Source organism: Plecotus auritus, assembly GCF_963455305.1.
Source record: "Plecotus auritus genome assembly, chromosome: 4".
Taxonomy (NCBI): domain Eukaryota; kingdom Metazoa; phylum Chordata; class Mammalia; order Chiroptera; family Vespertilionidae; genus Plecotus; species Plecotus auritus.
In genome coordinates, this window is record NC_137775.1 from 62766005 (window position 1) to 62791674 (window position 25670).

General features: G+C 40.7%; 1 protein-coding gene across 2 annotated transcripts in view; it reads right to left on the reverse strand.

Moving 5' to 3' along the window:
• The window catches only part of BCKDHB (branched chain keto acid dehydrogenase E1 subunit beta), a 237824-nt gene that overhangs the window by 134517 nt on the left and 77637 nt on the right, over positions 1–25670 (reverse strand). For both annotated transcript variants that reach the window (XM_080666738.1, XM_080666737.1), the window contains exons 7-8: positions 6957–7054; positions 4180–4290 (exon numbers count right to left, since the gene is read on the reverse strand). In XM_080666738.1, coding sequence (XP_080522864.1) covers positions 4180–4290; positions 6957–7054 — 209 coding nt within the window. The remainder of the gene's footprint in view (positions 1–4179; positions 4291–6956; positions 7055–25670) is intronic.

Here is a 25670-nt window from a genome sequence, read left to right on the forward strand (position 1 = left end):
TCTGGAACTGAATGTGGGAAGGCAGAGCCTGAGAGAAAGAAAGAAAACAAGGACCCCAAGGTGGAAAGGCAAACTCTTATTTATTTCAGTAATTAGCTGAATTTAATCATTAATTAAAGTGTAAGCACATCAAAACTGTACCAATTTTCTCCATAAACATGTGAAGATCATCTTGTAAAATGTTTTGGGTTTGTTTTGTGGGTTTTTTTGCAGTGTTGTATGTAGTTGATTTTAAGTTGAACGACAGCATGACTTTTGTAATCCTGAATTTCTTTCACAGCCTGTCATTCTACTGCCAAAATCAAGTTCTTATTTTCCATAGGCAGCTTCTTTGCATTTCTACTCATTTAAAAACCTATATTTCAAGCGAGGCAGCACCTCACCTAACTCTGTCTTGTCACTTGGTTAACGTTGTAGTTCACTTTTTAACTCATTTTTTATTGTGATCTGTGTCTCAGCAGGAAAGCCCATTCAAGCCCATAACTCCTAACCACCGTTCTTACTACCAGAAAGACTCTGGAAGGGCAGCCCCACTTATGAGCTCCTATTTTGCATTAGTGGGACAGCTGAGCTGGGTTATGAAAAACGGAACAAGGAGTGTGGACAGAGTTGAATGACAAAAGAAACCCCTCCAGGTCAGAGTGCACCAAGGCTCTCCTAGAACCTATAAAAAGGCCCACTAGAATAGGAATTTAAGAAAATCAATTAACTACTTAACAGGAGCATGGAAACATGGTTCTTTCTTACTTTCTGTTAAAATTATAACAATATACAAAAAAGAGCACAAAATGAGTGTTCTGCTCAGTTTTCAACAATGGAACCTATGTAATCAGCACTTAGAACAAGAAACTTACCAGCATCCCATACCCCTCCCTCACACCATCTTCCAACTTTTAAGCACCATATTTAACCACTAACCTGACACCTAACCCAACAAATTAGTCTTATCTAGTTTTGCACTTGAATCGTACACTATGTACTCACTTGAATCTGGCTTTTTAAAGTCAAATTGTGTTTGTGAGATGAAAACACATTGTTCCATTAAATTTTTGGTTCATTTCCCCTTGCCAAACAATATTCTATTTACTTATTTTTTTTCCAATTCTCTGGTTGGTGAGCATTCAGGTAGGTTACGGTGTGAGGCTATTAGAAATAGTGCTTCTAGGAACATTCCTGAACTTATCTTTTGTACATTTCTGTTGGTATATATACACAAGAGTGGAATTACTGGGCTTACAGGATTCAGGTAAATACTGTCAAACAATTTTTTAAATGGTTGTACCATTTTATATTTCCAACAGTAGTATTTGAGAGATGGGTTGATCCACATCCTCAGCAACACTTGGTATTTGCATATTTTTCATTTTAGCCAGAATGATGTCTTTAGTGATATCACACTATGGTTTTAATTTGTATGTCTTGATGACTAAAGAAACTGAACATTTTTTCCTATTTTTATTAGCCATTTTGATATCTTCCTTTGTGAAGTGCCTATTCAAGACTTTTGTCCATAATTCTATTGGGATGTCCTTGTTATTTTTAATTGTAAGAGTATTTTATATTTCTAAGTATAAATTTTGATGAGCTTCCCCAAATCTGTAGGTTTTCTATTTACTCTCTTACTGGGGCTTTTTGAAAAATACATTTTTAAAATTTTAATGAAGTCCAATTTTATCATCCTTTTAAAAATGCCAGTGTTCTTGGCTTTTTCATTTGTTCTGTTTTATTTAAGAAACTAGAGGCCTGGTTCACGACATTTGTGAACAGGAGGGCAGGGGGTCCCTCAGCCTGGCCTGTGCCCTCTCACAGTCCAGGGCCCCTCAGGGGATGTCCACCTGCCAGCTTAGGCCCGCTCCCCGCAGGCGGACATCCCCCGAGGGGTCCTTAGTGCTGCAGCCACCGCTGCTGCGCTCACCAGCCGTGAGTCTGGCTGCTGGCTGAGCAGCACTCCACAGTGGTCGGCAAACTGTGGCTCTGTTGACTAATGAGTTTGCCAACCACTGGGATAGGGGCTTAATCACAAGGAACAACAACAGCCTGTAATTATTGGAATCGAGAGTCTAGGTCAGTGGTCAGCAAACTCATTAGTCAACAGAGCGGCAAACCGCAACTCATGAGCCGCATGTGACTCGCAAGCCACAGTTTGCCAACTATTGCCCTAGGGGAACGCACTAACCACCAGGGGGCAGCTCCTGCATTGAGTGTCTGCCCCTTGGTGGTCAGTGAGCATCATAGTGACTGGTCATTTTGCCATTCGGTCGATTTGCATATTAGCCTTTTATTATATAGGATCTTTGCCCTAGCTGGTTTGGCTCAGTAGATGGAGCATCAGACTGCGGACTGAAGGGTCCCAGGTTTGATTCCAGTTAAGGGCACATGCCCAGGTTGCAGGCTCAATACCCAGTAGGGGGCGTGCAGGAGGCAGCCGGTCAATCATTCTCTGTCATCATTGATGTTTCTATCTCTCTCTCCCTCTCCCTGCCTCTCTGAAATCAATATAAATATAGATTTTTCTTAAAAAAGAAATCTTTGCCTGCACAAGACTACAGAGATATTCACCTATGCTTTTTCCCAAGAGCTTCATCATTTTTTTCTTTGACAGAACTGGAATTCCATCTGGAATTGACATTTGTGTGATACTTTCCATGGTACCTAACTAAACCAGCATCATTTATTTAAAAAACCACCTTTTCCACTCTGAATGCAATTTCACCTTTTTCCTGAATCAGATGACACAACAAACTGTTTCTGGACTCTTATTCTGTTCCATTGGTCTATGTGTCTATCTTTACACCAATACAACGCTATGATTCCTATAGCCTTATAAAACATTTTGACACCTGATAATTACATCCTCCAGCTTGATTCTTCAATTGCCTTGGTTATTCTTGGCTTTACAATTGTTAACATGGTATGTGGTTCAGTTAGTTTAGATCTTCTCTATTCTCACTGAGTAATATTTTGTGATTTTTCTATATAAAGTTCTTATACATGCATCACCATCTTCACCTAAAAACACTCTATACGCCCTAGCCAATTTGGCTCAGTGGATAGAGCATCTGCCCACGGACCGAAGGGTCCTGGGTTCGATTCTAGGCAAGGGCATGTACCTTGGTTGCAGGCTTGATCTCTGGCCCATGTGGGAGGGCAACCAATCGATGTGTCTCTTTCACATCGATGTTTCCCTCTCTCTGTCTCTCCCCCTTCCTTCCACTCTCTCTAAACATCAATGGAAAAAATATCATGTGATGATTAACAATAAATAAATAAATAAATCCACTCTACACTATACTTTTAGAGTAGGAGTAACTGCATATTATTTTCATGTAACTAGCCTATGAAACAGCCTGTACAGCTAAGATAATGCCAAAGGTCTTAAAAATAGTAAATGTAAAATACCCTAAGGTCATAGGACTTATTTGCTATAGCAATAAATCAAGAAAAAAAGAACACATGCAATGTTACCCAAGATTTAGTAGATAAAACCATCACAAAAAAGAGCTTAGCCTTACTTATATACCAATAAAGGAGTAGATGATATTGGTTATAGCCCAGTAAATTAGGACTAAATTGTACCCTTGAGAATGGACTATGTGAATCGTATGAATAGTAAGCAACAAGATCAATCTAATCAGGCCAAAGTTTAAGAGAAAGCTTAGATAGAAAACTATAGATTAGAGCAGCCAGAATCCCACAACATAACATTCAAACTGTGATCCATAGTATTAAGGCTATATAAAGAGTTAGTTTTTTTAAATAATCCATCTCTATTTCTTTTAGAGAAGAGACAAAAGGAAATTTAGCCAAACTATTTCTGATTATATTAAACCTAGCTTATTAAATTATAACTAATCAGAAGTTAAAAACTCAGATGACCTCCCTGTGTTTCTTTACACTATTCCATTACTCACACAATTCAACCCAAGCTGGCCATATGAAGGGCACAATTATACAGTATTTTCAAATCAACATAGAGAACTATGGGAAGAAAAACACCTAAGTGATTTGTTTTCTTCAGTGTTTGGCGTATTATATAGATACATTTCTTTTATGGTATAAAATTTTAAAATTTTAAATCAGTCCAAAATGTTCACAATGCTCAAAATTTCAAAATAATTATTTGCAAATATTTAACAATTTTGCCCATGGTTTTAAGGAAATGACATTCTATATTCTCACCTTACAAACTGTATCCACGTCCCAAGGTAGTATAGTCCTCAGATCAATGACTTCACAAGATACTCCAAGCTTTTCTTGAGCCATGGAAGCCACCTCTCGGATCACATGAACCTGAAACAAGAAGAAAAATATATAGAGAATGAATACAGAAATTCAGGCCTAAAACATTAGTTAAGTTCTGACATCATTAATAGAAGTACTATATAAAGTCGGAGGAATTGAATTTCACAGAGAATTAATAAATTTGTTTTAGACATGTTGAACTCAATATTCCACCAAAATAATAAAGTATAAATGTCTAGAAAACAGGTGGAAAGAGGTTCCTAGAGAAAGTGAGAGCAGTCATTACTAGAGACACTGGTTCCAAAGACATCAGCCACAGAGGTCAAGTCACAGGAGTAAGTGGGGTTTCTAGGGAAAGCTTTAGAGGGAAGAGTCAAAAGCAGAATCATGGAACCCTGCAGATGACAAACAAGTAAGGGGAAAATAGATGAAAATGAGCGTTAAAAACATCAACAAAACGAAACAAAAAAAAAGAAACAGGAAGAAAATAAGGAGACTGTGTATTCCAGAAGCTAAATAAGAGAGTAGCAAGTGCCATATACCATAGAAATATGGGATAGAGTTAGATTTAACAATTAGAAGGTTAGTGATATTAACAGAATAATTTTAGTGACTTAATGGGAACAGAATTCATAAGGTGAAAAATCATAAGGAAGTTAACAAATTAAATATTGGGGAAGAAATTGTTCAAGATTAGTAATCAACCGAAACCGGTTTGGCTCAGTGGATAGAGCGTCAGCCTGCGGACTGAAGGGTCCCGGGTTCGATTCCGGTCAAGGGCATGTACCTTGGTTGCGGGCACATCTCCAGTGGGAGGTGTGCAGGAGGCAGCTGATCGATGTTTCTCTCTCATCGATGTTTCTAACTCTCTATCCCTCTCCCTTCCTCTCTGTAAAAAATCAATAAAATATATTTATTAAAAAAAAAAGATTAGTAATCAAAGAAAGGAGGAAACTATACTAGTACTGAAAAGAAAAGTAGGATGGAAAAAATATGCTTTTTAGATAATGAAGAGATACACACCTTTTTAATAAAATGGACATGGAAAGAAGAAACTGAAGATGAGGAGAGAAAGGGACCAATTGATATATCACAGTACTAAAAAAAAAAGTCATATAATCTGAAACAGGTTTGGAGAGGTAGCTATGACAGACACCTTTCCTTAGAAGACAAAGAAAACAGGAAATGACTGAAAGAAGTGATAGGTATAAAGGGAAAACAAGTAATGGAAGTTACTATCTAATACACCCTAATTTCCCTATATAAAAGAGAGCAAGGCCCGGCAGGTGTGGCTTAGTGGCTGAGCATTAACCCATGAACCAGGAGATCATGGTTTGATTCCAGGTCAGAGCACATGCCCAGGTTGCAGGCTCGATTCCCAGAAAAGGGCATGCAGGAGGCAGCCAATCAATGATTCTCTGTCATCACTGATGTTTCTATCCCTCTCTCTCTTTCCCTTCTTTCCTCTGAAATCAATAAAAAACATTTTTTTTTTAAAGAGAGAGATAAAGAGAGAAGGACACATGTTGAGAGTGTCAGGGATGTAGATAAGAAGATTTCCCACTGGAGGCAAGAAACCATGAGGACTGGAGAAGAGAGGAGGAGGTTGTGATACTGCAAATAATTTGCATTATCTTCTTTATACTACCATATTAAAGTCTAAAATAAACAAATATTTCCTTTACACAGAAAAAAAGAAAAACTGAGCACTCCTGTAAAAGGTGATTAAGAAGTGTAAGAGAGAGATGTCTATGGCCAGAGAAAGAGCTCTGAGCTTAAATGCTTGGAGATAGAGCAATGAGACAACAAGCACTGGGAAAAGTGGGTACAGATTATGGTGAGGTTTACTGGAAAAGAGAACGGTATGGAATTCTGAGGTTGGGCCAGTGAATGGTCCACATGGTCAGTAAAGTAACCATGATAGATGGCAGCAGATGAGATAAAAAAGAAAATATTGAAGCATAGCAACAAGTAGTGAATAGGTAAAATGTACTACAAAAGAAACAAGTGTTTTAATTAATACATTTTTGTAAACTCAACCTATTTTTAATGGCTTCGCAAGCCTATATAATAAAAGCCTAATATACTAAGTGTCTGGTCATCTGGTCAGCCATTCAACCAATGAAAGTGTAATATGCTAATGATATGCTAAGGCCTCTCAACTGTCCACTATGACATGCACTGACCACCAGGGGGCAGACAGTAGACTGGTTGACCAGTTGCTATGACGTGCACTGACCGCCAGGAGGCAGATGCTCTGATCGGTAGGTTAGCTTGCTGCTGGGGTCTGGCTGATCAGGACTGAGCGAGACGGGCCGGACACACCCTGGAGCCATCCCGTGGTCCCTCCCCAGCTGATCAACCTCCCTCGTCTTTCCCCAGCCCTGATCATGCACTGGTGGAGTCCCTCAGCCTGGCCTACACCCTCTTGCAATCTGGGACCCCTCAGGAGATGTCAGAGAGCCGGTTTTGGCCCAATCCCGCAGGCCAGGTGGAGGGACCCCACTGGTGCATGAATTCGTGCACTGGGCCTCTAATATGCATATATATTTTAATGACTGAATAAGCACCTGACCTTCCATCAAAAATCAGTACCAGCAACAAGCCAAACCTGACATAAGGAAAGCATTGTTTTTAATTCTTCACAGTATCAGGATTAAAATTAAGAGCTTCTAAGCACATGAACCTTACCAGTTGGTATAAATGTTACTCACCTGAGTGCCCCAGGCAACTAGAGTAACATCACTCCCTTCCTGTATGACCTCGGCCTGGGACAAGGGGATGTTGTACGGTTCCACAGGAACCTGTTCCACTGAATATGAAACAGGGGGGGAAATGAAAGGTTAATTAGTTTCTCTTGTGTGACATTTGTACATAAAAGAATATAAGAAACTCATTATGGCAAAGCTTTATTTATTCTTCCATAAATGTCAGGTTACTTATAACAGAAATGGCATTTAACATACAGCTTCATGATATGACTACAAAGATGAAAAATACAATATAAATGTATGAAATATATCAGCTATCCTGGAACAGAAAAAGCACATTAGGTAAAAACTAAGACAATGAAGTGTAGGCTTTACACAATAATAATGTATCAAACTGTAACATACTAATGTAAGATGTTAGTAACAGGGAAAACTGGGTGTGGGATATATGGAAACTCTGTACTACCTTCATACTTTTTTTTATAAATCTATAACTGTTCTGAACAATAAAGTTAAAAAAGTTAATATATCTGCTAAAACTTTATTGGACTAAATTAAGTTCCCAGACAAGTGTTCTATCAAGGAGCAAGTTTATAAAAGTTTGGGGGGGGAGGGATAAAACCACATAGCAGGGCCCAATATTTTATTTTTACACTTTGCAATTATGAACACTTTGTCAACTGAAGCAGGTGACAATACCTTAATTTTCAAGACTGAATCCTGTGGAACTCAAAGAGAGAAACTGAATCAGCTCTACCAGGCCAAAATGAAGAATAGCCATTAATTTCCATGCGCAAATTGTCTTTGAATGGCTTGTTCACTGGCATCCCAGAGAAAACCATCTAATGATTTCTCTGCCCAACCAAGAACAAGCAATAGAGAGTTGACTGAATTCAAGAGGAAATCATAAGGCAAATTTCTTAAAATGAAATTAAGTAGTAAGTTAACAGAATTACCCAATTATATTTGGAGGCCTTCCTAAATTCCTATGTGAGAGCATTACAATGGAACTTGTGTGGGGAGGAGTGGAAAAAGCTCCATTTTGTTCATTTTTCCCCATGGTCATATTATCATTGCTACATAATTTTTTTACTTTATTACACAAAAGAATAAAGTAAAAAGTTCTCTCTGCAACCCAGTCAGCCCTTCCAAATCCATTGGGTAAACGTAATCAATGCCAACAATTTCCTGGGTGTCTGCAGTGGACAGCTTTTTCTCTGTGGCATTCAGGTTTCTTAATCCTATTGGTACAATTTGGGAAATGCCCCATCTTATGAGGCAGGACCCTTCCTCCACTACAAAAGTGAAGTCCATGTATTCAGTTTCTCAGCTTCTCTTGTGACTAGGGCACAAAACATGGGCTCTGCCAATCAAATGCACCCATGCCAAACTCTGAATTGGAAACTGTCCAGAATCTATTCCAGAGTACTAGTAACAGTGGAGGCAGATCTGTTATCCAGGCTCAGGGGTATTCATGATTCAGACTGCAGTTCCATGTCCACTGACAACTGCTAGGGAATATTTGAGCCAATTATGCAGTGGAATTGGGGGCATTGCTTCTAGATAGATATACAGCCTCTAAGCCAGGTTCTCAGGCACATACAAAGACATATGTAAATTTTTTCTTTTCACAGAATCACATCGTACATACTGTTAAGAAGTCTTCTACAAGTTAAGAACCCTTCTATAATCTCCCTTTTTCCCCCACTTAGCAATATAGCTTGGCCATGTTTTCAGGTAAAAAATAAAGGTTGTTTTAAAATCATATTTATAAGTAAAAACTATAAAATTCAATGGTGCTGTTATCAGTGATGTGGTAGAAAATTTTATTCCTTGTATTTTTTGTATATTTTCAATCCCATGACATTTCTAAACCAATGCTAGAGAGAATTTTTTCAATCACAATATCCTATATAATAAAAGGCTAATATGCAAATAGACCAAAAGGGGGAACAACCAAACAACTGATCACTATGACATGCACTGACCACCGGGGGGTGCGCGCAGAACATGGCAAGCATTGGCAGCAGGTGGCAGAGTGCGGAACATGGCAGGCGTCAGCTGTGGTGGGATGGTGAAGCAGGTGAACAGGGGCGCCAGACCAAGCGGGGCGCCGGTCGCTGGTGGTTACTGAAAATTCTTTGCTCCCGTGCATCATGGTCCCGCTTGGCGCTTGCACCTACTGCTGGCACCGGCCCCACTTGCACCCACAGCCAGTGTGGAGCTGCCACTTGCACCTGCTGCCAGCACCTGGTGCTGGCCCCAATCACTCGGTGCCGTCAGTGGGTGCGAGTGGCAGCTGCCAGCCCCGATTGCCCCTCAGGAGCAGGGGGAGGTGGAGAAGCCCTGAGGGGCAATCGGGGCTGGCAGCTGCCTCTCGCACCAGCTGCTGGGGATGGCCCCGGTCACACCTACAGCCAGCGCCAAAGCCATCCCTCACATCTGCTGCCGGCACCCAGCACCAGCCCCAACTGCTCGGCATCGTCAATGGGTGCAAGCGGCAGCTGCTGGCACTGACTACCCCTGAGGGCTTCTCCACCTCCCCCTGCTCCTGAGGGGCGATCAGGGCAGCAGCCGCCAGTCACACCCGCTGATGGCGATGGCCCCTCTCGCACCTGCTGCTGGCTCTGGCCCCAATCGCTCCATGCTGTCAGTGGGTGTGAGCGGGGCTGGCACCATCAGCATGTGGGAGTGGAGGTTGCAGGAGCGGGGCTGCTGGCAGACAGGGGACCAGGGGCCGAGACAGGAGGGGTCAGGCAGAGGCGTGAAGGATGGGCCAAGACCTGCCCCTGTACCCACCACAGCCTCACAGCCCACAGTTCCTTTTAAGGTGCACGAATTCATGCACTGGGCCCCTAGTCTATATATATAAAAGCCTAAGCGACCGTCAGACCAGTCAACCAGTCGCTATGACGTGCACTGACCACCAGGGGACAGACGCTCAACACAGGAACTGCCCCCTAGTGGTCAGTGTGCTCCCACAGCAGGAGTGCCGCTCAGCTGACTGATGGGTGCCAGATGCCGGGCTCACGACTGGCAAGAGCTGCTATGGCGGCATGAGCCTCTCCCGTGGACACTCCCCCTGCACGCCCTTCCCCCAACCCGACCGGGATGAAGATCGGGAGCAGCATTGGGACTGACTGGGCACGAGCCCATGGCCACTTCTTAGTCATGGGTGTGCAGGTATCGCCCTAGGATGGGAGCGCAGAGACTGCAGCTGAGTGGCAGAGACTACTGAGTGGCGGCGGCAGGCACAGTGGGGCCAGGATGAGCAGGAGCGGCATGTGGTGTTGGACTGCCAATTTCAGTCCAATCCCTGCAGGCCACACGGAGGGACCCCACTAGTGCACAAATCTGTGCACCGGGCCTCTAGTGTTTAAATAAAATAACAAAATGGTAAAACCTATATAACTACTTTTGTGGGTAAGCCTCAAAATAGATGACAGTTAAGCTAACCATCCTATGAGATAAGCTGTGTTAGAAAAGTATAAGCATTAAAAGCATATTTTAAAGTTTTTGTGTAGCACACAATTATGCTGAGTCAGATACTTCCACGCTCTACACCAGGGGTGGGCATCCCATAGCATGTAATTTTTTGTAAATAATGTTTTCCAATAAAACACAGCCACACACATTCATTTACATATTGTCTATGGCTGTTTGCCCTATAACAGCAGAGCTGAGCAGTTGTAAGAGATGGCATGACCTGCAATCCTAAAATATTATTGTCTATCTCTTTACAGGAAAGGTTTGCCAACCTCAAGTTCTAAGCAATGGTTTCAGAGGTTAATTCCAGCCCGTACTTCCAGCCAGTACATTGACAGCTTAAATACAATATTAGATGGATGGATAGACCGATGGCTATATGGATGGCTGGATGACGAATGCGTGGATGACTGGATGAATAGAGAGACAAAGGAAGAGACAAACAGGAAGACAGATATATTCAAATGTAGTATATTCTACATGGCAGTTCTCAGTGGCTAAACCAAAGTGAGGGTCAAGAACAACACAATGACATGTGGCAAAGATGCCAAAGGTGGCACATAGACTCTGACAACAAGTCTTTCCCAGCAGCAAGATCTGCAAGCCAATAGACAAGGCTTGAAGTCAGTACACACTCTGTCTTACTGGTAAGTCAGTGGCCACCATTCAGGAGTCCTGTCTTTCCTGCCTTGTAAATCAATCGCCAGCTAGTGATTAGCAAATCCCTGAAACACACAACTCTAAGGGCTGGCACACCAAAAAAGTTGTGTGTGTACCTCCTTTGGAAAGTTCCAATGAGAGACTGTTTCAAAGTATCAAATTAGCCGAAACCGGTTTGGCTCAGTGGATAGAGCATCAGCCTGCGGACTGAAAGGTCCCAGGTTCAATTCCGGTCAAGGGCATGTACCTGGGTTGCGGGCACATCCCCAGTAGGAGGTGTGCAGGAGGCAGCTGATCGATGTTTCTCTCTCATCGATGTTTCTAACTCTCTATCCCTCTCCCTTCCTCTCTGTAAAAATATCAATAAAATATATTTTTTAAAAAAAGTATCAAATTACCCAAAATAGTAAAACCTCATTACTTTATCAATTAATTAAGGAACAAAATGGCAAGCAAAGTTTAATCCTCCATCAAGAAAATATCATGCAGAGAATTAGATTCAAGAAGAACCTTCTATTAAAAAAACAACCCAAAAATCTCTTAAGTTTTGCATAATTTAATCCTGAGAGGAGAGAATTTTAATGTGTTCATTTACTTAAAACTTCACAAACAGGCAACCTAGAGAGCAAGCTATAATTCACAGGTACTTTTTAGTTACATTAATTTAAAAAATGTTTATTCTAAAATATAGTTATTATTTCAAATCAACCTTCTTGCATTCCTATCATATGGCAATGTGCTTTTTGAAAGAGAGCAGGTAAGAGGAGTTAGAGCATGAAACTTCAGGAAGTGAGGAGCACCCTATACAATCATAATACAGATTCCTGTCTTCACAACAGCGGTACAGAGACCACTCCTTTTTACCACATACTGATTACATTTTGATCCATGAACTAATGAGTGGTCCACAGAGAAATCCTTCAGCATCAAGTATATGTTGACAAAAATGTAACTTAGAAAATAAGAAATCCAGCACTGGCCAGGTAGCTTGGCTGATTAGAGCACTGTCCCAATACACCAGTTATAGGTTCTATCCTCAGTCAGGCTACACACAAAGAATCAACCAATGAATGCATAACTAAGTGGGACAACAAAATGATGTCTCTCTATCTCTAAAATCAATAACTTAAAAAAATAAAAAATAAAAATTCTTTCCAAGGCCAAAATAAGAGATGCAATTTTTTGCTCACCTATCAGATAAGATAGCTTTTCATGTATTTTGTAAGTTCCATATATATGCTCCCTCTGTAATTGCAAATGTACTTATATTCATATTAGTTATATACTTATAGATTCATGGCATTAGTTAGGTCATGCCTCGTCCCATTTTACTTACCATTCTCCTCCTTTTTCCTTCTAGTTTTCCTCTAAATTACTGTATTGCTTTTGACATCTTACTAGTAAACACATTTTTAAAATAAAGAAGAGTGTACAAATATAAATACTATTATATACATTTATTCATTTAATAGTTATTGCATAACCAATATATGCAGACATAATGCAAGATGCTAGACTATGAAATTGTAAGAGGCAGTCCCCGTACTTAACAAACACACACTCAACTGGGAGTAAAAAGATGGAAAGAGACGATCAGGAAACAAACAAGAACATGATATAGCAGTAAAGACACACGGATCTAGGAATACAAAGGGAAGCAACAACCTGATTAAAAGGATCGAGGAGGCTTTGCCACCAAGGAGGGCACAAGCAATAGGGGTCTTAGAGATAAAGAGAAAATAAAAAAGGTATTCCATGTAGAAACAAAAGGTGTATGCAAAGACATGGAGGTGTGACATTGTGTGTGTGTGTGTGTGTGTGTGTACACACATCTACAAACACATGTAAACACAGATTTACATGATGTTTCAAGTAAAGCTCAATACTCCCAAGTTCCTGAAAAAATCTTTTCAATTCCTTCTGATTTCATGTATTAACAACTCATGTAGAAAGCATCTGCAAGAGAACAGTTCCTTCTTAATGCTGTAAGTTCCCTTGTGGGGCACAATCTTACCATGACAGAGATAATAGGGTCATTTTTCTGCCCTGGCACTAAGCAACCATTAATGTTCATAATTGTGAAACTCAGTAGGGCTTTATTCATGTTGCATTATACATAATGCGGTGATCAAATATAAATGTTCTTTTTAAAGAGAGTATATTTCTAAAATATACATTACTTCATGCTGCATGATTATGAACAGCACAGTCAAAGTCTGCATACCTGAGAAAGCCTATCTTACTCATCAGAATTTACGGTGCAATGGGAGAGGGGTGGGCAAATCCACCCAATCAATCAGAGGCCAGGACTGGCTCTACCTCTGTATCTCTGTATCTAATTAACTTGATGATCTCTGACAAAGCATTATATTGAGTTTCTGCCCCAGTATCTCACCTGTAAACTGTGAAAGCAGCATGTGTCTATCTGCCACACCATAGGGACAAAATGAGAACATATTACAGTTAATTGATGTAGACATCTTTCAGTTCTTAGAAGATCAGCTTCATAAGTTAAAATAATTCAATGGTACAGTCATTAAGACTATAAAAGGAAGTTTTCATTCTAGAAACAGTTATTCTGACTCATCATTTGCTGTATAAAACTGATATTTAACTTATATTAGCTGTTATTTTTCTGAATAATCTCCTTTCAATTTTGCAATTATTAATCATGGTCATAATTTTTTGATAATTCTCACTTCTATACCAAAAATTACTTTTAACACTGATGTTAAAAAGTATACAAACAGCCCTAGCTGGTTTGGCTCAGTGGATAGAGTGTCGGCCTGTGTTTGTTTCAGAAGGTCATCTTATCACTAAAATATCACTGAAATTTTAAAAACTCACCAATTATTTTCAACTAAATAGCAATGCTGAATTGAAAAAGAAAAGTCTGGACCTATTTCAAATCAAATGCATATGAATTTTTTTTCTTTGATAATTAGTTAATTACTTTGAAAACCCCACATTTGTCGTTCTTTTGCATAAGGAGACAAATTAGATTTCTTTTCAAAACAGTTTGCAAACATATATCATAAAAGGAAATCTGGTAAAGCAGCTATTGTTTTCCTTATACAACTTCAAAATTAACCTATTTTATGTAATTTAATGCAATAAGAAGATTTTATAAGACTGATATTATTGTATAATATTCATCAGCATATTTAATACATACTAAAATTTAACCATATTTGTAATATATCTTGTTTACTCTTGGCATATCTGAACTACCATACTCACTACTATTTCGTTTGGGGACCATTATTAATTTAAACAAAGGCTTAAAATAAAATAATAATTTTGCAATTACTCTTAGCATTTTTTCATGTGCTCTCCTGTCCAGAATTTAATAATTTGGCAAAAGTTCTCTCTTCAACAATTTTATCAGCAATTGTCTACCTTTCATGTTTAATATATTAGAATTTCTTTAGTAAATATTTTTCAATGCATTTTCTATAGTAAGAAGCTATATATACGGGTGAACTTCATTCACGTAAACAGATTCTAACAAGGTAAACTGGCACCTACCTGGAAAAGAAAATAATTCAGTGCTGAATTAAAGGGCACTAGTTTAAAGCCATACTCTATCAGCACATGGAAAGTTTAAAAGGAAAAAAAATCACCTAATAAAAAGAATTATGTGGAAATGGAAAAGAAATATATTAATTTTCACTGTCAATTGTAAGATATACCATTATTTTATGAACCACTAAGAATGAAATTACTGCCAATTAAACTGACACAGTATTTAGAATTATTTTATTCTTTCTGAAATAAAAATTTTAAGCTAATCAGACATGGGCTTTATTATAATACCCTTATCTATAATAATAAAAGTGTAATATGCAAATCGACCAAATGGCTAAACAGTAGAATGATCATCTGGGCGACCTTCCAGACGACCTTCCAGATGAAGCCAAGGCTACAAGCACTGAGGCAGCCAGGGCTGCAAGGGCCGAGGCAGCTGGAGGAAGGAAGGCCTATTCTTGCACAAATTTCATGCATCGTAACTCTAGTATATACAAAAGATCAAAATATAATCAAACTAGAGGCCCTATGCACGAAATACTTGCAAGAATAGGTCTTTCTTCCCCCCGCTTCCCTCTGGCACCTGGGACCCAGGCTTCCCTCCGGCTGCTGGCAGGCACCCGGGACCCGGGCTTCCCTTGCAGCCCTGGCTTTGTCTGGAAGAACATCCAGAAGGACATCTGGTCTAATTAGCATATTATGCTTTTATTATTATAGGTAAGTCAATGTTAAGCTATTACTAAAACTGACATTCAGAATCAAATTCTTCTCCCTCTCCTTTTGACTTTTGTCAGTGCCCATGTTTCTCCACGGAATATCATTTTATTTGTCACCAAGTATATCGGTGATGCAGCACTTTTTAAATGGAACCATAAAGGAATTAAAATATTGGTGCTCAGCTCTCAAGCTAGCACAGTACTTAGAAACAGCCTACTTTTGATTCCTACTTCCAAAGATTGTTAAATTACTGTGATTCTCCACTTTCCCCCACCCTTTCACCCATCACAACCATTTGGAACTTCATTGTTAAAGTGTAGTTCTCTGATGTCACTGAAATTTTATTTCAAGCCTTTGTTTAAATTAATAAGGGCCCCAAAGTGCAATAGTAGGGATTCTGATCATTCAGATATGCCAAAGAGAAAGAGCTTCAAGTGAAAAGTTTTCTATGTACCTGAAAGGGGGTGAGGAGGCTAGTACTCTATATAGGGTTCCTTCCATACTATCCTTGGTTTCAGGTATCCACTGGGGGTCTTAGAACATATGCTGCATGGATAGGAAGGGACTGGTATATATATAAAATGTTGGTAACTATATCATTGACAACTATGTCTAAGGATGAGGTTTAAGAGAAATTTTTATCTTTTATCTGCCTAGATCTAGAACTCTGTTTATTAAATACTAGAGGCTCGGTGCATGAAATTTGTGCACAGGAGGGGGGTTGTCCCTGTGCCTGTACCCTCTCCAATCCGGGACCCCTCAGGGGATGTCCAACTGCCTCTCGCAATCCGGGACCGCTGGCTCCTAACCACTTGCCTGCCTGATCGCCCTTAACCCCTCTGCCTGCTGGCCTGGTCGCCCCTAACCACCTGTGCCTCACCCCACACCCAGGACTCAGGATTCCCTTCTCCAGCCAGTCGCAGGCACCTGGGACCTGGGCTTCCCTCCCTCTGGCCGGCCACAGGTACCCAGGACCCAGGCCAGCTTCACCGAGGCCAGTCGCAGCCGCAGGTGCCCGAGACCACAGGGCAAGCAGCCTGTCCCTCTTCCGAGCCGCAGGCACAGGCGCTGGCACCTGGGACCATGGGGCGGGCAGCTTGTCCCTCTCCCGGGCCACAGGCACAGGTGCAGCCATTGGCTCCTGGGATCGTGGGACGGGTGGCTTGTCCCTCTTCCAGGCTGCAGGCGCAGCCACTGGCACCCGGGACTGCAGGGCAAGCGGCTTGTCCCTCTCCTGGGCCATTCCTCTCTCATGAGCTCATTTGTTTCTGGCTGGTCCCCACCCCACTCTCCCCAGTGTTGAGTGTCTGAGCTGTGAAGGTGTGAGGGCGTGGTGACCATTTGCATATTAGCTCTTTATTACATAGGGTAAGTTAGTCGATTGTTGACTTTCAGACATCTAACTTGTACACATTTTGAGAAAAACATTAGGAACTGCCTGTAATCAAAAACAAGACTGGCTTGACTTATGACACCATGCACATCTGAATATGCTAGACCAGTGGTCGGCAAACTGCGGCTCGCGAGCCACATGCGGCTCACGAAACGCGGTTTGCCACTCTGTTGACTAATGAGTTTGCCGACCACTGACCTAGACTCTCAATTCCAATAATTACAGGCTGTTGTTGTTTCTTATGATTAAGCCCCTATCCTAGTGGTCGGCAAACTCATTAGTCAACAGAGCGGCAAACCACGGCTCGTGAGCCGCATGTGGCTCGCAAGCTGCAGTTTGCCGACCATGTGCTAGACTATCTTATAAATCTTAAATAATGTTTTGTACAAATCCCTGATAGACTAAAAACATCCCACAATGGCCCTCACAGTACCATAGACCAGCAACTTTTCCTCCTCTCTTTCCTACTAAATCTGAATTGCACAACCAACAGATACTATTCCTCCCTCTTCTGAAAACTGACTATTCCTGAAGCTGGCTGAATGTTGGCTGACCTTTCTTGCTAAAGCTCTATAAAATCCTTACTCCTCCATCTCCCCTGGATTAGAACTCTCTTTTGTATTGTGCTTAGGGCTTAACATTCTGAATAAAGATTCATGCTGAAGGGTGTGATTATTAAAAGAAATAACTGAAGATTTTTAAATAATAGAAACAGTTAAATACATGACTTACACTTACTGAGCATTTATTATGTATCAAGCACTAACTAAATATTTTATATATATAGACATATTTAATCAAATGATACTATGGGAAAAATTTTACATGACTAAATTTGCAAATCAGGAAAAATATGATATTATACAAAGATATAAGTGACCAACATTTACTCAATAATAGGTTGCAGATCAAAAACCAAAAAAGATTAAAAAGAAAGGCAAAGGTTTTTCCCAAAAGGCACCAGAACCAGGCAATTTTATAAGCAAAAAACTTATTAACAGATAATTCCTAGTTACCCAAACAGGTCTAGAGCATAGAAAAAAGAAATTAGCTCAATTCATTCTGTAAGACTAGCATAGCTTGGCTGTTGTGGCTCAGAGATTCAACGTTAACCTATGAACCAGGAGGTCATGGTTTGATTCCTGGGTTTTGAGTTCGATCCCCAGTGGAAGGGAGCCAATCAATGCTTCTCTCATTATTGATGTTTCTATCTGTCTCTCCCTTCTCTGAAATCAATAAAAACATATTTTAAAACACACACAAAAAGACAGCATAATTCTGAGTCTCAAACCTAACCAGGACGGTGAAGAAAGGATAAACTATAGATCAATTGTATATATAAATACATATTCATGTTCATACATGTAAAGAGATAACTATAGTCCAATTTTATTTATGAACATAAATGTCCTTTGAAAAATCTTCTAATTGAATCCAGCAAAATACTGAAAGAATAAAGCATCATGATCAAGTAGAATTTACCCCAGGTATAAAAGATTACTCATTATAACATCAGAAAATTTGTTAATGAAATTCACCTCATCAAGAGATCAAAGAAGAAAAATCATATACTAGTAATCATCTCACCAGATACCTAAAAACAATTTGATAAAATTCAACATCTTTGGAGAAGTGGGAGGAAGGAGCCTTCTACTAAGTTAAAAAGAAAGATAATTTCCTTAACTTGATAAAAAAAACTACTGATCAGGGTCCAAGTTAAGAAAAGATGACATATTCCTAACAAAGGTAAAAAATTAAAATGTCTCATCAATTCTTGGGGAAAAAAGGAATTATAACTATCATTAGCTATAGAGGGTAAGATGTTCTACCTAGAACATCTAAAATAATTAACTGAAACATTATTAGAGAATTGCATAAGATCTCCAAGTACATTATTAACATACAAAATTAAAAGCTTTAAGTGGGAAGAGATCAACCAACGAACTTGTATGCATTCATGTATAACCCATAGACACAGACAATAGGGTGATGAAGGCCTAGGGAGAGGGTCAATGGGGGGAATGGGGGACATATGTAATACTTTCAACAATAAAGATTTTAAAAAATAAAAAATAAATTTAAAGTTTTTCTGAAACCAGTGATAACCATTTAGAAAACAGTAAGAAAAAATATCCTATCTATATAGCAAAAAAACCAACAACATGAAACATCTAGTAATAATTTTAACAACAAATGTGTCAAACCAAATGGAAATACCTACACAAGTTATTCATGGACATAAAAGAAGTTTGAATAAGTGGAGATAGCCATGATCTTGGAAATGAAGAATCATTACAGTAAAGATGAAAAATAGGGGGGAAAAAACTTTAAAAACTATATATTTGTGTGTATGTGTGTTTACATTTATATTTATACTAGAGGCTCGGTGCACGAAATTCATGCATGGGGGGGTGGGGCTGTCCCTCAGCCCAGCCTGCACCCTCTCCAATCTGGGACATCCCTCTCACAATCCAGGACTGCTGGCTCCCAACTGCTCGCCTGCCTGCCTTCCTGATTGCCCCTAACCACTTCTGCCTGCCAGCCTGATCACCCCCTAACCACTCCCCTGCCAGCCTGATTGATGCCTAACTGCTCCCCTGCCAGCCTGATTGCCCCCAACTGCCCTCCCCTGCAGGCCTGGGTCCCCCCCACCAACTGCCCTCCCCTGCAGGCTTGATAGCCCCCAACTGCCCTCCCTTGCAGGCCTGGTCCCTCCCAACTGCCCTCCCCTGCTGGCCATCTTGTGGCGGCCATCTTGTGTCCACATGGGGGCAGCCATCTTTGACCACATGGGGGCAGCCATCTTGTGTGTTGGAGTGACGGTCAATCTGCATATTACTCTTTTATTAGATAGGATTTATATTTATATTTATATTTATATTTATATTTATATTTATATTTATAATTTATACAAATAGGTTGAACGCTGCTCTCAATGACAACCAGTACATTGGCATAGATATAATCGTGACATTTCCAGAAGGCAGCATTAAATTGTTGGGATCCAGCTGTTTCAAGGTGGACTTCTATTAAAAATATTAGCAAAGAACTTTATGACAAAATTCAGAAAAAAAAAATGTTTGCAAAATTCAAAAATTCAATAACAGGCAAAATTCTGATACACAAGAGAATAAAAATGCAAGGCTTTTTATGCTTAGTATTCCCAAGTGACATGTCTTACAAACATTTCCAGTTTTCATTTTTAGCTTGGAGATATAAATACTTACATATTGGGTCTTGTCTCTGCCTAGTAACGGCGTCAAAAATACCCTATCCTTCCAGTTTTTCACTAACTGCCACTTAGAGACTTGCAGTATTTGGCTTCATCAATCATTTATTGTGCAGGGCTTAATCAAAGAACAGGAAACAAGGATGGAATTAAAAAATATAGGTTTATAGTTTTACTGTATAGTGGTCTATAATTTTCTCCCTCCACATGCCCAAATATATAAACATGGATGTTTACTCCAACATAGTTTAAAATAGGCAGAATTTAGAAGCAACTCAAAATTCCATAATAGGGGAAAGGATAAATTATGGTACATCCCTCAAAATTGTATGAGCTAAAAATTAGCTAAATCTTTGTGCAATGAATTGAAATATGTCCAAAATGAATTGGTAAGAAAAGCAAGTTACAAAACAGTGTTTACAGTATGACTTTATATAACTCAGTTTATATGTAAATGTGTTCTAAACATTCACATACGTATATCAATGCAAATGCAGGAAAAAGGTCTAAGGACAGGAGTAGAATAGAGAAAAGGAACTTTCACTTTTCATTTTATAGTGCTGATACTTGAAGTTTTTACAAAGAGTGCATATGATTCATGACATTAAATTTTATTAAAAACAAAAAATAAATCACTCTTTTCCACGTAGTATAACCTTAGTCATTGAGAATGTACCCAGTTAAATTAAGACAACGACCAAAAATAGACATCAGTATAATGCCCCAAATTAGTCTGAAAGTGCATGTGAATAATATAAAGAATATGCCAGAAGCACACAAAAATTCTACTGTGTCATATTCCACAAATATTTCATTTTATCAAGTCAATCATAGAAGATACACGAACAAATTCAAAGGCAATTCTGCACTTCAAGTTGATTGAAAACCTTTTGATTCTTCTTACTACTAGATCAGGCCTTTTGGTCACAAAATAGAATAATAATCTGCATCCCCTGCCTGTTTTAGGTTTACAATAAATGCCATTCAACAAGGTTAAGACAGAAGTTTACATGTACAATGTAAACTTAGAAGTGAAAGAATATGAAAAAAAAACAAATTGTAAAAAGTCTGTAATCAAATAAATGAAAACAAATAAATTACAGTAATAACATATGTTTAAAAATATAGATAAAAATCTGGTAGTATATACAACAAAAAGTCAATAGTAGTTAGGGCAGGGGTGGGCAAACTTTTTGACTCGAGGGCCACAATGGGTTCTTAAACTGGACCGGAGGGCCGGAACAAAAGCATGGATGGAGTGTTTGTGTGAACTAATATAAATTCAAAGTAAAGGAGCGGAGGGGAGAGCAAGAGAGCCGGAAAGAACAGCGGGATCCGGCCCGCGGGCCGTAGTTTGCCCAAGGCTGAGTTAGGGGATAGATTTATGAGCTCTTTTTATCCTCTCTTTTGTGCTTTTCAAGAGTTCAACAAGCATACATAAAAGACTGAAAAATAGCCATAATCTTTTAAACCTTCCTGTATCCACAATCTCTCACAATGCGACTTGCCCATCTTTTAAAGGTGGGCTGACCTGTGACTTACCTTGGCCAAGACTCTATTAACAGAAGTGATGTGTGCTAGTTTCTAGCCTGTGCTTCAAGAACCTTGGATGCTGCTACTTGCCCCCGTGAAACCTCTGCTTCCACCATGTGAACAAGGCCAAGCTAGCCTGCTGGAGGATTAGAGACAAGTAGACCACAGTTTTACCAGCCACAGCCCCAGATATTTGAGACAGCCCAGCTAAGACCAACAAATCCAATCCACATCACCTGAAATTGACAACTGATCTATGAGGAGCCTAGATGAAATCTGAGCTGGCCAGCTGAGCTCAGCCTAAACTGCAGGCCTGCACATGAGCTATATAAAAAAGTTGATTTAATCCAGTAAATTTTAGGGGTGGCTTGTTTAGCATCAGTAGCTTGCTGATAGAACATGACTTTTATAAGAAATACTAGGAGCCCAGCACGCAGAATCACACAGCCCCACCCACCCACCCGCCTCCCTGCCTTGACACCCGAACCTCTCCATGCAGAGCTCCAGCACGCCTGGCCCAGCCCCCAACCCCTCTGGCCTTCTCTGGCCGCTTCAAGCCCCACCCTCAGTCCCTCGAGTCTTCTTGAGCTGGTCCCACCTTCTCTGGGCGCCTCCCCACTTCCGCCCCGTCTCCAGAGCAACGCGGTGGCCTCGCCCATCATGGTGCCAGAGTAGAGCGTGGAAGCCTCCCACCTGCTGCGCTGTGCTCCTTCCCCTGGCAGGTGGGCGACGGGGCGCTCTGAGTGTGAGCAGTAGGTGGCGAAGGGATTGGTGAGGGTCCCACCTCCTCCAGGCGCCTCCCCGCTTCTGCCGTCTCCAGAGCAACACCCCACCGCGCATGCGCAGGCAGCCTCCTGCGATCGGTCGTTACATGTTACGGAGTCCCGACCATTAGCATGTTAACTCTTTATCATTATGATAAGTACGCTTAAAAAACAAAAGGCATTGTTAATTTCTAATTATAACATTGTTTACCATACAATATTAAAATACAATATTTTCAAGTGTATTTCCTTTTCTTTATTTAAAATAACATTTATATTTTATTTATTTTAATTAAATGTATTGGGGTGACATTGGTTAGTAAGATTATGTACATTTCAAGTGTATACATTTCTATGGTACATGACCTGTATATTGCATTGTGTGCCCACCACCCAAAGTCAAATCACCATATATTTGGCCCCATTAACCCTTTACTACCCTTCAACCCCCTTCCCTCTGGTAACCACCATACTGCTGTCTGTGTCTATGAGTTTCAGTTTTGTTTTTGTTTTTAATCATCATGTTGTCTTGCTACCATGTGATTTTGTGTATGTGTGTGTGTTTTCTTTAAGGTATTACATGTGTGTCCTTAACCCCCCAATGCTCCCCCCCGCTACTTGCGCCCTCACCCCCTGATGTCTGTGTCCATTAGTTGGGCTTATATGCATGCATACAAGTCCTTTGGTTGATCTCTCCCTCTTCCCCCTACTCTCCCCTACCTTCCCTCTGAGGTTTGACAGTCTGATGGATGCTTCTCTGTCTCTGGATCTGTTTTTGTTCATCAGTTTATGTTGTTCATTATATTCCACAAATGAGTGAGATCATGTGATATTTATCTTTCTCTGACTGGCTTATTTCGCTTAGCATAAGGCTCTCCATGTCCATCCATGCTGTTGCAAATGGTAGGAGTTCCTTCTTTTTTACATCAGGGTAGTATTCCATTGTGTAGATGTACCACAGAAAAATTAAATTAGCTCAATAGTGCAATGGAACTACTTTATAGTGAAGAATCCAAGTTCACATTTAGCAAACTTTTTTACTCCCTTACATCTATATATATAAAAGACTAAGCGACCGTCCAACCGGTAGCTATGATGTGCAATGACCACTAGGGGACAAATGCTCAACACAGGAGCTACTGAGCTGTGGTGACTTGGCAGCGGCAGTTCTTGGGTGACACACCCCAGAACCAGAGAGGAGGGAGCCTGATTCTGGGGTGCGTCACCCAAGAACCACTCTCGCCATCCGAGACTCCTCAGAGGATGTCAGAGATCTGGTTTTGGCCGATCCCCACAGGCCAGGCCTAGGGACCCTACCTGCCAGAGGGACCCTGCACACTCCACAGACACCCTTCGAGGCGCAACACTGCCCCAGTTGCAGCTGGCCGGGGAGGGACCGTGGGAGGTTGGCTCCAGGGTGTGTCCAGCCCATCTCGCCTAGTCCCGCCCAGCCGGCCACCTTCTAGTTAATTTCCTTTCAATGTGCACGAATCCGTGCACTGGGGCACTAGTATATAGATAAAAAAACTGGTGTGTGACAAGATTTGTTTCAATTACATATCAAAGACTAATAAAGACTAATGACAGAACTAACTTATCCCTGGAAAGAACAGTCACATCAATCACCATAGGCATTAAGAAATTTCTCTGTGCCAGGATGGATACTCAGTGCCTTTAAATCTACTCATTCATCCATTTCATCTTTAAATCAATTTGATGAGCTAAGTATTGTCATTGTCCTGGTGGTACAGGTGAGAAAACTAAAGCATAGAAAGGTTAAGTTGCTTGCCAAAGTCACCCAGTTAGTAACTAATAGAGCAGTACTTCAAACTCAGGCAGTCAGGATCTAGAACCCACGTTCTTAACCATGTTATTAGACTGAGGGCATAGGAATGAAGGTGGGGAAAAGAGCTGATTGGCCATCTAATATGTCCAAACATAATGAAAATAGATCATATTAAGGAAATTAGAAACCATGTGAAATTAAAACAAAGAAAAAAAGCATTGTATTCAGAGAAAACAATTGCATACCAAAGAGGAGATGAAAGAATGCTTTATTTATTTATTTTGGGGGACTCTGTTGTGAATCATACTGTTATTGTAACAGCAATGTAAACACTAAATAATGGTCTGAAAAAATTTACACTGTAACTCTAGAAAGATATTAAAGAAAATTTGCGTATGTTGAGGGAAGGATAGCAGCTGCTGTGGAAAAGGTGAGACAAAATAACTAATAGAAAGATAAAATGTTAACAAGCAGTTTAAGCATATTATTTACAAACTAGAGGCCCAATGCACGAAATTCATGCACGGGGGGTGGGAGGAAGAGGGAGGAAGTGTGTGTTCCTCAGTCCAGCTTGCACCCTCTCCGATCTGGGATCCCTCTCACAATCCAGGACTGCTGGCTCCCAACCACTCACCTGCCTGCCTGCCTGATTGCCCCTAACTGCTGCTGCCTGCCAGCCTGATCACTCCCAACCACTCCCCTGCCAGCCTGATCAATGCCTAACAGCTCCCCTGCTGGCCTGATTGCCCCCAACTGCCCTCCCCTTCTGGCCCAGTCACCCCTTATTTGCAGGCCTGGTTGCCCCTAACTGCTCTCCCCTGCTGGCCTGGTCCCCCCCCAACTTCCCTCCCCTACAGGCCTGGTCCCCCCCAATTGCCCTCCCCTGCAGGCCTGGTCCCCCCCAACTGCCCTCCCCTGCAGGCCTGGTCCCCCGCAATTGCCCTCTCCTGCAGACCTGGTCCCCCTCCAACTGCCCTTCCTATAGGCATGGTCACCCCTAACTGCCCTCCCCTGCTGGCCTGATAGCCTCCAACTTCCCTCCCTTGCAGGCCTGGTTCCTCCCAACTGCCCTCCCCTGCTGGCCTCATCGCCCACAACTGCCTGCCCTCCCTTGCAGGCCTGATCCCTCCCAACAGTCCTCCCCTGCCGGCCATCTTGTGGTGGCCATCTTGTGTCCACATGGGGGCAGGATCTTTAACCACATGGGGGCAGCCATCTTGTGTGACGGAGTGATGGTCAATTTGCATATTACTCTTTTACTAGATAGGATATGACAGTAATTTACTAAAAGAGTTGAAAAGGCTTGCCTATGAGGAAGAAGCATGCATTTCTTACAAGATCTATTATTTGGCTATCTAAAATCTGTAAAAGTATTATATCAATTTAAAAACAAATTTAAAAATATAACATAAATTAAATTCCCTCTCATTACTGGATCAAACAATTCTTGTCAGTGAGTGTACATACTATTAATGTACCAGCCTGCATAAAAATCATCAGCTTAATGATGCCAACCAAAACAAATTTAAATGTGAAATACTAATTCCTTGCTTTTGTGTATACTGCTATTGGGCAAAAATAACTTCAAAGTCATCTACAATTTATACATAATTAGTGTATC